The 14,630-nt window shown below is 46.2% G+C and overlaps 1 protein-coding gene and 1 pseudogene across 1 annotated transcript; one reads left to right on the forward strand and one right to left on the reverse strand.

The window, feature by feature from the left end:
* Window positions 1-684: 684 nt before the first annotated feature.
* On the reverse strand, window positions 685-1,896 carry LOC110288800 (intracellular hyaluronan-binding protein 4 pseudogene; annotated as a pseudogene).
* A 1,205-nt stretch (window positions 1,897-3,101) lies between these two features.
* On the forward strand, window positions 3,102-9,446 carry LOC115030341 (UL16-binding protein 1-like). The gene is made up of 4 exons (XM_029473892.1): window positions 3,102-3,192; window positions 7,890-8,159; window positions 8,472-8,738; window positions 9,337-9,446. The coding sequence occupies exons 1-4, from the start codon at window positions 3,102-3,104 to the stop codon at window positions 9,444-9,446; spliced, it is 738 nt and encodes a 245-aa protein (XP_029329752.1).
* The last annotated feature ends 5,184 nt before the right edge of the window (window positions 9,447-14,630 follow it).

The raw sequence follows: 14,630 nt of genomic DNA on the forward strand, positions 1-14,630 counted from the left end.
TGAGTTAAATGACATAATTATATTCAACAACCACCTGAACGCTAAGTCTGCACACACATACTAAGTGAGGATGTGTGCCACACAGAGCACCAGGTAGTTTTAATCACCACTGAAAACCAGTACTTCCTCTGCTTCAGTGTGGTTGTCCCTGGTGCCAAATGTCTAAACCACAACTCAGGAATTTTCTCAGAACTGAGCAGTAACTGGTGAACAGTATGAAAATTATGGTAGGACTGCTCTATGTGAGCAGGTCTCCATGTCTCCACATGCCCGTGAACACTAAAGGACTGTTCTAGTCTTGTTTTTCAAGACTCACTCTGTAGACCAGGCTGGCCTTGAACTCAGGATCTGCCTGCCGCTGCCTCCCAAGTGCTAGGTTTAAAGGCATGTGCCACCATGCTCAGCAGTTCTATTTTCTAATTTACTTTACTCTGTACTTCTGTGATGGAAATGTTAGAATCCATGTACACATTTTTAACATTCCTTTTATTCCTTACAAAAGTCTCCATCTGGGAAAGGGCCTGACCTCATGGGAACTCCACATCCCACGGAGCCAAACAGTGCAACAATCTCACATGCCATGGGCAAAGCAGAGTCTGTTGTTCTTAGAGTCTGACTCTTCTTGACTCTTCTGCTGCAAGAAAAGTCTCTTCATAGTGCTGCTCTGCTGCAGGGGAGTGGCTGCTAGGCCCGGGCAGGGAAGTCCTCAGGGTACTCGGGTTGGGAGCAAGATCTTGGGTCACACTTCTGCTCAGGGGTCATAGTTCTCAGTTCTTCTGATTCTCCCTAGGTCTCCCTGAGCGCTGCCTCTGGCTCCCTGTGCAGGGCGAGGGAAGTCAGCTGTGATATCAACGGCAGCTTTCTGGAAGACAGGACACCCATCCTCATGGTCTGTATCACCTCTGTATCTGATTTGTGAATCACACTGCCTTGGAAGGAACTGTGGTTTCCGGCTTCCGCACATTGAACTCATGCTTTGGTCTGGTTTGTTCTTGAAGGCTTTTCCACTCCTCTAAGGTCATCTCTTGGACTTGATTTACCTCTTCTACCTCCAGCTTAGGAATTTTGGCTGCAAACTCCGCATCCAGGGTACCCTGGTACTCCTCCATCGGCCAGGTCTCTTCCATGGGTGTAGGTAGCTATCACTAGTGTCTTTACCTGATGCCCAGTGGGGAATGCCACAGCCACCCACACTGTCCTCCATTCTGTTTGCTTTATCATTGCTACCGTATCTTTCAAAATCTCGTTTCTCTTTTTGGTCAAAGGATTCAAAAGCTCTGTTCCCAGGACCACCTAGACCTCTGTTCCTCAGGTCTCTGCTGGGGCCACCCTGTCCTCTCAGTGGTCTGTCCGGATCAAACCTATCATCTGGTTTGTCATCAGTAATACTTCCCCGCTGTCAAATCAGCCTGTCTCTCCGTGTCATAGGTCCAGTATTCCCTGTAGGACCTTCACTCTGCTCTATCAAGCACCAAGTCTGTCTCCCTGTAGTCACTCCATCTTTGCTGCTCCCCTCTTCTAAGAGTCTGTTTCTGGCCTGGCAACTGCAGGCCCCCAAGGCTGTCTGCCTACTGCTCACTGGACCCTGCGAGGCTCTTGTGCTCCTTCTGAGACTTCCTATGTTCACCTTCAATGGGCCTGTGTCCTGAGGTCACAACCTAGTGACAGCCGCCATTGTTCCCAGCCCGGCTGGCCTCTTCCACTTCACTGGGATGCTTGCCCTGCAGCTGCTGCTGGCACTGGTGCTCAGCCTCGCGGGGGGCGGGGGGGGGGGATGTCAAACAGGTTCTACTCCTCATACAGCAGCTGATAGAAGAGGTTGGCCATGACTCAGAAAAACGTCTCCTGCATTGCAGCGCTCAAGGCAGCTACCGCGCTCACCAGGGCCCCCTTCATGAAGCAAGCTGCCTCTCCTGGAAGCACGGGCAGCCCAGGCCAGTGAGCTGCATGAGTGTTTTCTCTCTGTTTCTACACCATGTGCATACAGTGTGTGCAGAGGTCCGAAACCTGCCTGGAATCCCCTGGAGCAGCAGTCACAGAAGGTTGTGAGCTGTTCTGTGAGTGCAGGAAATCCAACCTGGGTGCCAAAAGGGCAGTGTGTGTACTCTTAACCTCTGAGCATCTCTTCGGGCCCCAGAGCTGCTTCTTAATGGAAGAAAACTGCGATTGCAGAGCTTTCCACAAGGTTTTAGATTCCCCTGTCACAGAGCTAAACAGAAAAGCACCAGCCTTCCTTCCCCACAGGACAGGAATTGTCTGGGGAGAGGGTGGGGGGTGGTTGGGGATGCAGTGGGGTTGGGGAGTTTGGGGGAGGGAGGAGGTAAGGGAGAAGGGGAGGGGAGAAGGTAAAGTTGATGGAGATGGGACTAAGGAGAGTTGGGGATGAGGAGGCAGTGGGACAACAAATATTTGAGGGTACAAAAGACTTGACGGGGTGACAGGGAAGGGGCAAATGATGGAGGAGAAATGAGCCAGAGGCAAGGAAGTGCAGAAGGAAGTGAGGAATAGCAGCCTGGGGGTCTCAGGGGATCCTAGAGGGATGGTCTAGAGCAAGACTAGGGGTGTATATGAAGCTCAAGAAGAATCAGGGGGAGTGGCTACAGCAAAGGTTTGGTGACCACAGGAAGGCCTCCAGGTACTCAAGGCTGTGGGAGTGGCCCCACATAAATTATTCAAACTCTAGTCAGATTGGGGATTTTAGAAGCCCCAGCTCAAGACACCAACTTTATTCTTTCTTCGCCTTTCCTGACACTGTTGCCAAGAGTCCCTGAGGGCGCAGCTGTTGGTGAGTGAGAAGAAGAAGGGACTTCATTTGGGGCTTGAGAGCCCTGAACATAGTGATCCTCAGGACTATGCTCACAGTTGTTATCTCCGTATGACCCAGTGTGAGAGGGGCCTGGGTCCAGGAGGGAGGTGGAGGATCCCAGAAGAAACTGAAGGAAAAGTGGATTAGGGAGATGCAGGGTCAGAGTACAGAAGGCCTGAATTCACAGCCAGGTGCCTGGAACTCTTGCTTTAGTCTGCACTGGGGCTACAGCAGGGACATGCTAACTTCCCCATTCTCCCTGCAGCCACAGTCACATCTTCTGACAGAAGGAACCATGGCCAAGGCAGCAGACAACAAGTGCAATCATTCTATGATTCAGAAGCTGTTAATTCTACTGAGCTGTGGATACACCAAGCTGCTGGCTCGTGAGTTCCCATGGCCTACATGGAGCAGGGTTGCTGCTAGGAACAGGAAACTGTCTTAAGTCAGTTCCCAGGTCTGGGGTAACAGAAATTCCAGGGCTTCTCACTCTTCAGTCCAGCACCACAGCAACTGGGAACCCTGGCTTTCCGTGACCCAGGCTTCAGTGGATTGAAGAGATAAGGGGAAAGTTACAGTGTGAGGGAGGGGCAGGAATGAAGAGTCCAGGGGGCAGAAAGGGCGTACCTGGTGATGCCCCCAGCACCATCTGGATCTGTAGGAAGCCTAAAACCCAGTGATCAGGATTGGGTATGCTGGGAGCAGTACAAGACCAGGAGACAGTCTCAGACAGCTGTCCTGGACCTAAGGCAGGCTGTGCTAGAGACTGCCTTCCCAAGGGATTCCTCACGAGCCCTCCACCATTCAGGAAGCTCTTTGTCCTTGACCTTTCTTCCCACTTTCCCATGGTATTTGTCCAGGAGATCACAACAGATGCTTCCAGGGACAAGGACGCCTCCCCACTTCTTTTGTTCTCTTTTTATTTTGTTTCAAGGCTTCACACTATCCCCACACTAGAATCTGAAAGAATCCCTTCTCTCCTTTGGTCTACCAGCTGCTGGAATTACAGGTGTATGACACCAGGCTCAGCTTCAGTGCACACGTGGCTCATCAGCCACCAGCCTGCTCAGCTCCCTTCCCTGCCCATCTGGCCTTCCCCACTTCTGCTTTCCCAGAATGCCATTAAGAAGCTGGAACATTATATCTTCTGAGGAGGACCCTAGCAATGGTCCTGGGAGGGACCTATGGAGGTTTCTGCCCTTGGTCCCAGGCCTCCTGGGACATCCACCTCCTGGGTAATGCTGGTCATTAGACAGGGGACAGTTCTTTTTTGTGAAAAATGGAAGACACTAAATCTTGGTTGCAATCAGGCAAGCTTTGCTGTATATCTCTCTGCATCAACTACCCAGTTCTGCATTTCGTGTGAGAGCAGCAGAAGACAACAAGCTTATGACTGAGCAGCAGATTTTTCTTCTAACCCAGATCAGGGTACTTTCCATGGACCAGTAATGGTGCCCATCCCATTTACCACCCCCTCCCCAGAGCGTCTCCAAGAGTACTGTGAAAACTGCATCTTTCCAAGGCAGCAGTGGGTTCTATGTTGCCTTTGGCTTCTAGGTCAACTAGAATTGGCAGGAGAAAGTCCTGGGTTGAAGGTCTCTTCATCTATCCATTCTACCCAATGGATTCCTAGGCTCCCATGGAACACAGAAGACTCTCCTTGAATCCTGGGATGCTTGCTGAGGGAGAGTTGGCAGCTGACTTGACTCGGTCATTTCCTCAAGATAAGATTTATAGCCTTCTAGAGAACAGGAGATGTTCCATCAGACAAATGTACTTGTCTCTCCCTCCCAGGGAGATCTTAACACACAAGTGACTTCTTATGTTCGTGCAGCAATGTCACATTTCTGGTATATCTTGTCTGACTGTGACCTGTCCACCTAACACTCAAATGAGAAAGAGCTCAGCTCATGATGCCTTTCCTGATAGACTACAACCAGAGACTGCTCTCTCTCAGAGCCCAGTACCATGCCAGGAGCCATTTTGTAAGGGAGTGCATTTTCTCTGCTGCAGGAGTGTCAGGGTGTCTTCTGCCTAAGCAATTAGGAACTGGCATGAACTCTACCCAGGGACATTTTCTTGCATTGGAACCTCAGGCTGACAGATTGCCTAAGTCATAGGTTCTGTTAGGCAGATGTACTCTTGCTCTTCAAAGACGGGTTTTCTCTGGCTGCTTTTGACCACCAAGCACAGAGTGTAACAGGTATAACATAGATTTCCTGACCTGTAAAAACTCCAGTACTTATATGATAATGGTATTAGTTATGTTCTTCTGCAGGGATAAGACACAGGACCATGGTAACATACAAAAGGAAGAGTTTGGAGAGGTTATCGTACACAAGGATAATATCACCTCACAGCAGGGGAGTATGGCAGCAGGAAGACATGGTGGCTCCAGCAGCAAGTTGAGGCTCCACATGTTTTTGGTTGGGTTTGGTTTGGAGACAAAGTCTCAGTGTGTAGTTCTGGCTGACCTAGAACTATGTAGACCAGTCTGCCTCAAACCCATAAAGAACCATGTGACTCAACCTGTCAAGTGCTGGGATTAAAGCCAGATGATATGACACCCAGATGGGAGCCAACATATTAAACCTCAGACAAGGTCCAGAAATGAATGGGAATGTCTTTCAAAGCCACACCCCCAGTGACATACTTCCATCAGCAAGGCCACACCTCCTAAACCTAAGTGAACAGCTTCTACAAATTGAAGCAAACATCTTACTCTATAGAGGAGAGGCTCATTCAAAACAACACACTAGAAATGAACATTGTTGTCTAGGGCTTCATACCCAAGTTACAGAGCAGTAATGAAGCTGTGCAGAGAGAAAGAATTCACTCGCTGTGGGGATGAGTGGTGTCTCCTGGTTGGGACCTGGTCTGCCCTCCTAGGACATCCATCAGTCAGGGTCTGTCGTTGAGGTAGTTCAGTTACAAGGGTTTTTTATGTTTATGCACATTTGTGTTTTGAATGTATGTACATATACATGTATATATGTGCAGCTTGCATGTGCCTGATGCCCTTGCAGGCCAAAATAGGACATCAGATCTCCTGGAACTAAAGTTGCAGGCAGTGGTGAGCCACCATGTATTGTTGTTTATAGGCTCTTTGCTGGCAGGTCCAGGATAGAGCTGAGAACCAAGGCCAACTGGGTCTGTCCAGGGCTGAGCAGGATAGAGCATGTGAATGGCCCATAAGAAACACACCCGGCCCAGAGTCTTGTAGAAGATGGAACTCAACTTTATAGTGTCAGCCCCTTGTTTATTTAAGTTCAGGATTTAGGGTGGGGGAATTTTGGTGGTGTGGGATGACATAAGAGGCAGGGAAGGGGGATGGAGGGTAAGGGGTGACTGACAGGGCCAATGGCAAAGCCTCACATCAGCAGTGGTGGCTCAGAGGCAGGGTCAAACAGGTCTTGCTGAGTCACCCCAATATGGGATTGACTCAGACAGATCTCAAATTCAAGCCAGACTTATGATCTCCCACAGGTCCCCGGGTTCAACATGGCCCAACAGTTGCTGAGAATCAAACCTGGATTCTCTGCAAGAAAAACAAGTGCCCTTAACTGAAGCTCCACCTTTCAAACTCCAATGCTTCAGTTTCACACCATGGGCACAGGAACCTGGGGTTGTCATAGGACAGGAGCTATAAGAGTCTTTACTATCTATTTTGTCTTTAATATTGTAAATCCAGCCCCATCTGAGTAGGCTAACCATCCATCTGTATTTAACATCTTTATGTTCTGTTACCCAAGGCCCCCTTAAGCAGTCAGGCATCAGGCTCTGTACCCTTTACACATCAGTGGACCACTGTCCTTGATGTTACTCTCTCCTGATCACTGCTTGTGATGGAATTTTCTGTACCCCACTACTGGGATTCCAAGTTACAGACACAGATTCCTACAACCCTGCCCAGCCTTCAGTAATCAGCATCTTCCCTGAGCTTCACTACATGCTGGGGCCCTTCTCTCTGGTGATGCTTACTACACTTCTCAGCAAGGGTCTCCATCATCCCTCAGAGCAGCATGGACTCTTAAAACTTGTCTGGAAATGTTTGCTGTTAAGTCCATCTGAGAACATGAATGTCTCTGACATTTGTGATAACTACTCTTTCACTACCAGACTTAACCATCCTAGGTTTTCTCTGGTACTGGTACTGTTCTGGTACTGAGGTCCATCTTCTGATCAATTCTAGGAAGCCATCCCTGGAATGCTACATTAGGTCCAGGAGATCTGGCACTGGGTTGTTCTAGTTTCCTTCTGTTGCTGTGATAAGACACTCTACACAAAAGGAACCTAAAGGAAAAACTGACTTATTAGACTTCTACATCAAAGTTATAGTGTGCCATGGAGGGAAGTCAGGACATGATCTCAGAGGCAGACTTACTTGCTATTCTACACAGAATTACCTATGGCCGAGGAACTTGCTTCCCAGCTTGAGAGGTATAGCAGGGACCAGAAAAGGATGGCAGTTGCAGTCTGGATCACTAACTCAAAAGAGCTAGATATCCTATTCATCCAGAGACCTCTTGACCAGAGAATGATAATATCCACATAAAGATGGGCATTCATACATCATTTACCATCAAAACAGTCTCACAATTAGAAACTCATTTCTTAGGAGACTATAGGTATGTAACACTGACAGTTAAAACTCATTATAGATGTCCAATTCTATGATGTGAGAGTACACATCAGAAAAGCTGTCTCCAAGCAACTTCAGACACACCCTTTCCCTGCTTCACTATGACCCAGCATCTTCACACACCATCCTGTCTCCACACAGTATACAAGGGTAGCTTTTGGAGACTCTCCAGAGTGAATAGATCTAGAAAAGACATCCTGAACTTTTCCTGCCATGACAGACAGTGCCCAGGGCTAAGAATATCATATTATAACAGAGGTGGATTGTTCTGATGGAGAGCAGGAGAGAATAAGCATAATTTACTTAGCACAGTGAAGATGGGTCAGGGATTATCCCCTGCCCCACCTCCTTAAATCACTTTTCCTGAGGGGGCTACAGGTAGAGAAAATCTCTGAGTCTTTCGTTCCCCAGCCCTAACCCCACTGCATGTTTCTTCCTCAGAGTCTCCTACTCTGTGCTGCAGTTTCGACGTTAACAACACATTCAATGACAATCTCACATCTGGACTGTGGAACTATGAAGTCCAAGGTGAAGTGAAAACAGTGCCTTTTATTCTCAACAGAAATAACAAATGTCATATCACTAGGGATTTTGAGAACAGACTCAATGCCACAGAGATCTGTGACAAACAGTTTCACAGTCTACAAGGTCAAGTTTATCACTTCCAAGATGTGCTACTTCAAATGCGGGGGGAGAATAACACAATCAGAGGTAAGTTTCAAATGACTCCATAGATGTAGCTGGGGATGTAGCTCAGTGGTAGAGTTCTTGCCTAGCATGCACGAGACCCTAGGTTCCATCCTCACTGCTACAAAATGAGTAAAAAACATATCAGATGTCCACTGAAGGAAAGAGCAAAATTTGTAACAGGTTAGGGACCTTCATTGTTTAGTCCCACCTAAGAGGTCCAACAGCAAGGGCAAAATGTGGAGGGTAAAACCAGGTCAGGGGATAGGAAGGGAAGATGGGCAAGCAGAATGAATTAATCAATGCCAGAGACTGATCTCTTTCCAATGGGCACAGAGCCCCTCACTCTGCAGTCCATTATGTGTGGCTGGTATACAGATGAACGATTCATGGGATCATGGAAGGTATGCCTCAATGGAAGCAAAATATTTCATGGTGACATCAAGAGATGGCTTCACATCTATTCTGGAACCACCTGGACAGAAGAGATATTGGAGAAAATCAAAAATCTAAATGACTTCTTAAACAGGACATCACAGGGTGAATTCAAGAACAAGTTTAAGGAGTATAATTTGCACTGTAAGGAAAACCTGGAGCCCACAGGTAACTAGCAAAAGGGGGACAAAGCTTTCTGCAGATGTGGAGTGTGCCCGTGTCCATGTCCATATGTGTGTGTGTGTGTGTTCACGTGTCCATGACCATGTGTGTCCATATATGTATCTCTGTGTGCATATATCTGTGTGTGTTCTATTCTTCATGTGTCTTTCTTTGGGTTAAGTCACTCTTTCCATCCCTCATTTTCCTCCTCGTCCTCTCCTGTCTCACTTACTGTGTTCCCGCTGGTCACTGTCCTTGTGTCTTTCCACAGATTGAGCATCCTTCTACTTCCTGCCTTCTCCACAGTCTAGAATTGCTGTTGCCTTCTTCTCACCCTTCATGTCCCTCACAGGTCAGCTCCTCTTCTGTCAGCAGGAGAGATGAGGTCCCATCATGACCCTGCTCCCTTACCATAGCTACACGAGCCTGTTGAGGTCAGGGACATTCCCTGTCCCTTCCAACTCAGGACCCACACAAATTTCTGTTACACAACAAAATGGTTGTAACCCTGTGTGTTAAGAAATTCCTAAGGACCCAGAAGTTGAGGTGAGATTTGCTAAGATTTAAGTCCTAGTCAAAAACTCAACTTGTGTTTTCATTTTAGCCTTGTCAACCACTGCTGCAGATGTGGGCCAACCTCCATCCATGGCATGCACATACAACCCCTCTGTCCTGCTGATAATGCTCAGCTGCTTCCTTCTGTATGTTTTCTGAGGGGAATCCTTCACAATGACAGGTACTGGGAACAATGTTGGAAGTGGAGTAATGGACAGATGGGTGAGGACTGAGGAAGCAAGAGTGAGTGAGTTCCAGGAGTCCTGCTCTTGTCCTTTGGCTGCAGATTCTTTCTGAGAAAGGAGGCAGGAGATTCAGTTCAGGTCACCTGATAGCAATAGCTTGTGCATGCTCAGCCTTGACAGGAGAGAAACGTCACAGACCAGTGGAAATGCCAAGGGAACACAGCAGATGTCTGATCAGAGCAGGTTCCTAATTAGGAGCATCCCATGCTGCAGATGTGGGGCCAGCAGGGACATATGAGAAGAACATGGTAGTTCTTTTTAATGTGTAGAGGGAAGAGCATTCCACCCAAAGAAGAAGAAAATGAAGATAGAAATTAGGAGGCAGCCCAGTGGCAACACCACTTGCTGACCCATATTTTATTCCACACACACAAATGGCAGCTCACAAGCACTCCAGGTCCAGGAGGTCCAGCCCCATCTTCTCCACAGACCGAGGCATTCATACAGCCCCCTTGAAGACATGCAGCTGACACTCATAATCATAACAGAGCAGCAGCAGCTAGAGCAATGTTGCCACTAGAGGCAGGTGGACTGAGCTGTTGATGGAATCCATTGCTCCCACCTGGACTCCCTGATGGATAAGGCAGGGAAGAGACAGTCACACCCACAGCTGGAAGCCACTCTCAGATGTTGAGAGTTTTAGAATGAAGGTAGAAAGATGTCTAGAACCCCACTAAAGGCCTGGACAACCAGGCCCTAGGCCCCACTCTGAATGGGGATATTCCAAACTCCTCCAGCTCCTCATATAATCCCTGAGTAGGGAGAAGAGCTGATCATCAGTCCATTAACCTGAACCTCCATGCTCTACAGCAAGGCCTGGGGCTGACTCTAGAATGTGGGGAAGGAGGGAAGAAGACAGTACAGGCTCCAGGGATGTAGAGCCCAGGAGTGATGGGAGGATGGAATGAATGTCCCTCAGGGAAAGAGGTTAGGGGTACTGATGACTGGTACAGGTGACCCAGGAGAACTGACCCAGGCTGTCCTCAGACCCTTCATAAGATGTGTTTCCTTGCTGTAGGGTGAAGAGGCTTCAGAGGAAGTCATGAGAATTCATGGGGTGCAGCCACTGCCCCTTTCATCATCCTCAACACATGACTCATCATGCTGATGACAAAGTGTTTCAAGGCTTTTCCACTCCATGCTAGGCACTGTGGCCCTTTCAAATCACAGGCTACTTTATCTCTGGGTGATTTGCCCATAACATGGAATTACATGATCTAGGTATTTGGATAAAAACATAGTGATGTATCCACACCAAGCACAAGAAATAGAATATTCAGATCTATTCTGGGTTCTGGGTCAGTGCTGCTCTCCACTGTACTGAGAGAAGCTCCTCTATGCATATCTTGAAGCTGTGGTGCTGGGGAGTGAACTCATGATTGTTGCCTCTGACCTCTACATGGGCACTTTTGTACAAGTGCACTAGCACTCACACATTCTAAAACTTTGGAGATTATAGAGTGTGTAGTTCACTGTTGAAACACTTTCTTTTTTGAAGCCTGGACTCACTCTGTAGACCAAGCTGGCCTGAACTCACAGAAACATACCTAACTTTACCTTGCCAGCATTGGGTTTAAAGGTGTGTGCCACCATGCCTGACTGGTCATTTGAATATAAGCTCTAAAAGTGTGCCACTACAGTATTAGAGCTTTAAAATTGCCTATGTCACCCAGATTAATTTGTAAATTTTAGCAACATTGTTTAGACAAGCACTACTGATGCATCTGAGGCATCACTAAAGGAAACCTGCAACAAGTAAGCCTAGGAACCAGAAACTGAGGAGTGTGTGTTTAGTAGGGGTCAGAGGTGACTACATCAGGTCCCCAGACCTTAGCACAACTGACTCCATGATGGAAGTGTTATTCAGGCTGTAAAACTCAGCACACAGACATCACCTACAGCCAAAATGAAACAAAGACCTAATCCACCAAAGTCCAAAGTTCTGAGAAAGTCTCTAATTGTAACAACTTTGCTTTTTGGCTTCTGTAGATCTGCTTCTGGATAACTGTTCCTGTTATCTGAGGTATGTCAACCCATAAAGTGGTTTTGTGTTTAAAAGCTCACCCTGGGGATGGCTCATTCTACACTGGGATTCCAAACATTTAGAATAATCAGGGGCAGCTAATGAAGAGTTTCTATTGGCTTAAACACCTTTGGTGGGGAGTTAGGTAGTGGAGCAAGCACAGAGGGGAAACTGCAGTCAGGACATAAAGTAATTAACCTAAAAAAAAAATGTCTGAGCAGTCTTCTCTGCTGAATTCCCCTAGAATAGTAACGTCCATCCTCCAATTTCCTTACTAGATGGTTCTTAGTACAGGTTCCTGATATGTAATTAATCACTCAATGTCTTTAGTGGGATCTCTTTCTATTGAGATATTTGTAAACTTTCTTCATGTGATTTGTTTATAGATATTCAGGTTTCTGCAAATGGGTGCTGTCTATATTATAGAATTTTTAGTTGAAATTTTCAAAACACTCTTTGAGTATTCTCTTGTAATTATATTAATTTACAAGGTTTGTGGGGCTTCTCTTTCATTTGTGATTACATGGTTGCAGTATTCTTTTTGTTCTTAGTCAGACTGTATAATTGTCTGTGAAGTTCAGTAAACTTTTGAAAGGGATTTGTTTCCACTGAATTTCTTTATTGCTTCTATTCCATATTTAATTATTGCTGAGACATATTCCACCTTTCTTGCTTTACATTTAGTGTGCATATCATTATTTAACCATAACCCCTCTGTTTTATTTCATATTTGTTGATTAAGAATGTGTTGTTGACTGGGATTGGTGGATTATACCTTTAATTCCAGCATTCCAGAGGCAGAGACAGGCAGATCTCTGAGTTAGTGGAAACTTTCTAGTCTAAACAGTGAGTTCCACCACAGGCATGTGTATACATAGACACCTTGTCTAGAAAAGCCAAGACAGAAAGAAAGAATGAAGAAATGTGTTGTTTGTAGTCAAAGTACAGAGAATGTGTGTCTGCAGAATACCAATGGGACATCTATGTCATATCCCTTGCCTCCAAGATTCTGGACACATTATGAAGAAAGAGCACCTGGTCCAGTATTTATAGTAGTAAGTTTTCCTTCATTATCTTAAAGATTTATTGTTCTTTTATATATTTTCCTCTTCAAAGTTTTTTTTTATTATCAGTTTATAGGTGCACACATATATGAGCACCATGTCATGCAATGCTGGCAAAAGCCAGAGAGACATATGAGCCCCTAGACCTAGAGTTGTAGACATTTGTGAACCCCAATGTCAGTGGTGAGAATTGAACTCAGGTTCTCTGGAAGAGCAGTCAGTGATCTTAACTACTGCACCATCTCTCCAGTCCCTAAAATATCATTTTTTTACAATGACAAAAAGTTGGGAGGGGGTGAAAGTGGATCTGGAAGGAGTGAAGGGAGAGTGGGGGCAGAGTATATGGTCATCATACATGTATATAGGCATGACAAGCAGAGTGAACAAAAAGACTGTGTTTAGAAATGTCTTGTTTGCTGCACAGCTCTGCTCACAGACTGTGGAGGTGAGTAAGGGGTGGGCAGAAGCCACGCAGTTTCTGGGACAGACCCCATTTCAGGTTCTAGACATCTGGGCATTTTCCCTGTCAGAGGAGAGGTGTCTGTCTAGTAGGGCTCTGATTGCCAGAGCAAGGGAGGGAGTCATCTTGTGTCATGAGTCCCTCAGAGACCAGTCTGCACAGATGAGAGTGCTGACTGCAGAAGCGACATAGCTTCTGGGACAGACCCCTTTTTGCACTCCAAACATCCAGGCACCTTCCCCCACCAGAGAAGAGGTGTCTGCCTGGGAGGGCTCTGACTGCCAGAGAAGGTGAGAGACTCATCTTGTGTCCCAGGTCCCTCAGAGAGCAGACTATGCAGATGACCTTGCAGAATGCAGAGGCAACACATCTTCTGGGAGAGGCCTTGTTTTGGGCCTTCATCTTCAGCCAGGAGGCAGGTCTGAATGCCAGAACTCTGTGCACCTTCCCTGTAAGAGGAGAGATTCTGTGCAGAGAGTACTCTGACCACTGAGACTCAGGAAAGAGCTGGACTCCCAGGACTACTGACAGAGGCTAACAGTATCACAGGAGGACAAACTCCAACCAGAGACAACTATAACAACTAATGCCAGAGATTACCAGATGGCAAAAGGCAAATGTAAGAATCTTACTAATAGAAACCAAGACCACTCACCATCATCAGAACCCAGCACTCCCACCTCAGCCAGTCCTGGATAACCCAACACACCTGAAAAGCAAGACTCATATTTGAAATCATCTCATGATGCTGGTAGAGGACTTTAAGAAGGGCATTAATAAATCACTTAAAGAAATACAGGAGAACACTGCTACAGAGGTAGACGTCCTTAAAGAATTACAAGAAAACACAATTAAACAGGTGATGGAATTGAACAAAACTATCCAAGACCTAAAAAGGGAAGTAGAAACAATAAATAAAACCCAAAGTGAGACAACACTGGAGATAGAAACCCTAGGAAAGAAATCTGGAACCATAGATACGAGCATCAGCAACAGAATACAAGAGATGGGAGAGAGAATCTCAGATGCAGAAGATTCCATAAAAAACATGGGCACAAAAATAAAAGAAAATGCAATATGCAAAAAGATCCTAACTCAAAACATCCAGGAAATCCAGAACACAATGGGAAGACCAAACATATGGATAATAGGAGTAAATGAGAATAAACCTTTTCAACTTAAAGGGCCAGCAAATATCTTCAACAAAATTATAGAAGAAAACTTCCCTAACCTAATGAAAGAGATGCCCATGAACATACAAGAAGCCGACATAACTCCAAATAGACTGGACCAGAAAAGAAATTCCTTCTGACACATAATAATCAGAACAACAAATGCACTAAATAAAGATAGAATATTTAAAAGCAGTAAGGGAAAACAGTCAAGTAACATATAAAAGCAGGCCTATTAGAATTGCACTGGCCTTCTCACCAGAGACTATGAAAGCCAGAAGTTCATGGACAGATGTTATGCAGACCCTAAGAGAACACCAGTGCCAGCCCAGGCTACTATACCCAGCAAAACTCTCAATTATGATAGATGGAGAAATCA

This window comes from Mus caroli, unplaced genomic scaffold (genome assembly GCF_978045245.1).
Source record: "Mus caroli unplaced genomic scaffold, Mus_caroli_1 scaffold_9, whole genome shotgun sequence".
In the NCBI taxonomy this organism is placed as follows: Eukaryota; Metazoa; Chordata; class Mammalia; order Rodentia; family Muridae; genus Mus; species Mus caroli.